We start from the raw sequence: 2,878 nt of genomic DNA, 5'->3' as shown, positions 1-2,878 counted from the left end.
GATACTGCTTCATATATGAGTAGATGTAGCAATACTTTATGAAAAATTGATTTAACGGATCAAACCAAGCCATCCCGAACTAATTTTAAGGTCTCTTTTAAAAAAATCAATCGTTTTTACATAAATTCATAATTGATCCAAATAATTATGGGGTTTTATTGTTTTATAAAAGATAATTGAAAAATATTGAATCGCATCGATTGATATATGTGTAAAATATATTTATATATTAAGTTTAAAAATTATAAAATATTTTAAATATTTCTTTAGATGCGGGGTAACGGGAAAGACGAAAAGCGGCAATATAATTAAACACTTAAAGTCCTAAAACAAAAAGTTATTCAATCACTTCAGTCGAAATAAATTAGTTTTAACATCTCTTCTCTCGAGAAATTTGCTCCCCGTTATTTTGATCTGTCCCCCAAATTTTTAAATTGTTATTTTGCTCCCCGTTATTTCGATTCAGATATTTCAACTCCTAACGGAGCCAGAAATAGAAGAACAAAATGAAAATATATGTGCAATAATTACTAATTTTTTTCTCCTAAAATTCTTTTATTTTATTCCTATAGGCTTAGCGACGAGCTACCATGCTCATGGAAGCTAACCTTAGAAGAAGAAAATTTAAATATTGAACAAGTAGTACAACATTCAAATGGATCTATAAATTTAAAATTTCTAAGATCACAGTCCTTTAATCAAACATCTTCCAGTAGAAGAATATTTTTTTCTAGACCTTCAGTCTCCAAGTTTGTAGAAGAAAGAGAGGTAGCATTAGAAGATATTGAAAGAAAATTAAAAGGAGTTGATTTCTCAAAAACAATTCCTAAAGTAGAATATGAATCTACAAATTTAAAGGCTAAAAATCAACAAGTCTCACTGCTAGTGAAATGCTAAGAGTAAGAAATTCCCTATGCATTTTTAGGTCAGATGTAATATTTGAACCTAACTTTGAATATTTAGATAAATTATGAAATAGTCAAGAAAACTCTATTAAAAAGGAATGGTATAAACAAAAATATTCATTAAAAGAAAGATATTCTTTTATAAAAAAATGGTGCAATGATATGAAAAGATTAAAATGTAATATTGAATTTTTTAAATGGTTCAAAATTACAGAAAAATTAGATAATCAAAAGAATTCGTTAAACATGATTGTTAATAAATGATATACTACAAATAATAAAATTGTAGAATCAACAATTTCTCCGTTACAAGAAATTAGTCTACCAGTAGAAGGCAGAGTTATTACTGCCTCACCTTTTAAATTAAATATAGTAGATATTAAAGGTGATCCAGTTTGATTTCTTATAAAATCACTTTCTTATTTTGATATATTGTTTAGATAGGGGAAAGTAATTTTTTTTTTCAAAATAGTGGTGGCTCTGATACCATTTGGGGGACGGATATGCTTTATTTGACATGATAGATAATTTAGAAGACCCAACTCTTAGGAGAAAATATTTAATAGTCGGTAGCTGAAGAATATACATTCGTTGATTCATGCTTTTGATAACCTCTTGAAGAGATGTGTATTTTATATATTTTGAAGTGATTTTTATCTTTTGTCCTTTGTGACATGAAGACCTGTGTTGTTTTGTCTTGATGTGACATGAATTTTGTGGTGGATTTCATAGGATCCACCTTTTATTGTGTCTTGTAGTGAAATATGTTTATATTGTGTTTGTCCTTTGTTGAATGTCCTAAATAACTAATAATTGAGTTGTGATTAATAAATAGATGACGATAGTTGAGGTAGAAAACTCACACAACTAATAATTCGGTATGAAAAAATAAAAGATTGGCATATTCAGCTGTGTTTTTCGACCAGATTAAGGAACTTACCTTGATGTTGGCAACCGCGAAGAGCATCTGCTTCCACCCAATGACGGTCAATTTTCGGTGCTGGACTGATTCCGCGACGTTCGAGGTTGTACCACCACTGGCTGTAAGAAGCGATCGTCGAAGAGGTGCTTTTACGATGTAATCCCTTAGAGCAGGTGTTGAATAAAGGCCGAAAGCTGCGAGCAGCGACGTTTGTGATGAATTTGGGGGTGGTCAGCCATGAGGAACTGGCAATGCAGTAGCAGGTCATTGCATAGAGATACAGAGAAAGTGTAACTACGAGTAACAAACCACACACTTTTATACTACCTTTTAATGTTTTTTTATAGTAACCCTATCTACTATATTACTTACTTTTTCTTAAAGTGTATTTCTCTCATATTATTGATGTGTAAAATTATTCTCAAATTATTGATATCTAAAATTATGAAATGATAAGAAACAAAAAGGTTTATCAAATATTATATATACCAAAATAATAAATATATAATAAAATAATACGTAAATTTACTCTCTCTTACTCAATTCAGGTGTTGAATTGCGAGGGACAAAGAATTTTTTTATATATGATTAGTTTTTTCTTTAAATAATTTTAAATATAAATATTATTTTAAAAATTGAAGCTTCCACGTAGACAAAAAAGTAGGGTTATTTGAAATCGAGCTGTAGTTGATAAGTTAACTATAAAATTGACTTATTAATTTATTGATATTAGCCTATCGGATATATGATTGGCGACATATTAAAATTTTAATATATAATTAACTAGTGTACGTAGCGATGCATGGATAATAATAATTATGTAATTGCAAAAGATTTATGTTTTATATTTTTATTTATTATATTATTTACAACTTAGAATTTCAGATTGTCAAAAATAATATTAATTTTTATCCTATTGTCTTCATTTTTTTATTTAAAATTTATAAATAGTAATGTGTATACTATCTAATTACTTCATTATATAAAAATTAAAAAATAAATAAGCTTTGTTATGCCAAAATAAATAAAATATAGATTAAAAGAAGACTCT

The 2,878-nt window shown here is 28.0% G+C and overlaps 1 protein-coding gene across 1 annotated transcript in view; it reads right to left on the bottom strand.

Moving 5' to 3' along the window:
- Positions 1–2,095, bottom strand: part of LOC107864768 (carbon catabolite repressor protein 4 homolog 3-like) — a 19,567-nt gene extending 17,472 nt beyond the window's left edge. Inside the window, exon 1 of the mRNA XM_016711197.2 lies at positions 1,846–2,095. Within this exon, the coding sequence (XP_016566683.2) occupies positions 1,846–2,095 (250 nt within the window). The remainder of the gene's footprint in view (positions 1–1,845) is intronic.
- Positions 2,096–2,878: the final 783 nt, after the last annotated feature.

Source organism: Capsicum annuum, chromosome 3 (assembly GCF_002878395.1).
Source record: "Capsicum annuum cultivar UCD-10X-F1 chromosome 3, UCD10Xv1.1, whole genome shotgun sequence".
Taxonomy (NCBI): domain Eukaryota; kingdom Viridiplantae; phylum Streptophyta; class Magnoliopsida; order Solanales; family Solanaceae; genus Capsicum; species Capsicum annuum.
The sequence above is the reverse complement of the archived record's forward strand: the minus strand, read 5'-3'. Positions and strand labels throughout refer to the sequence as shown.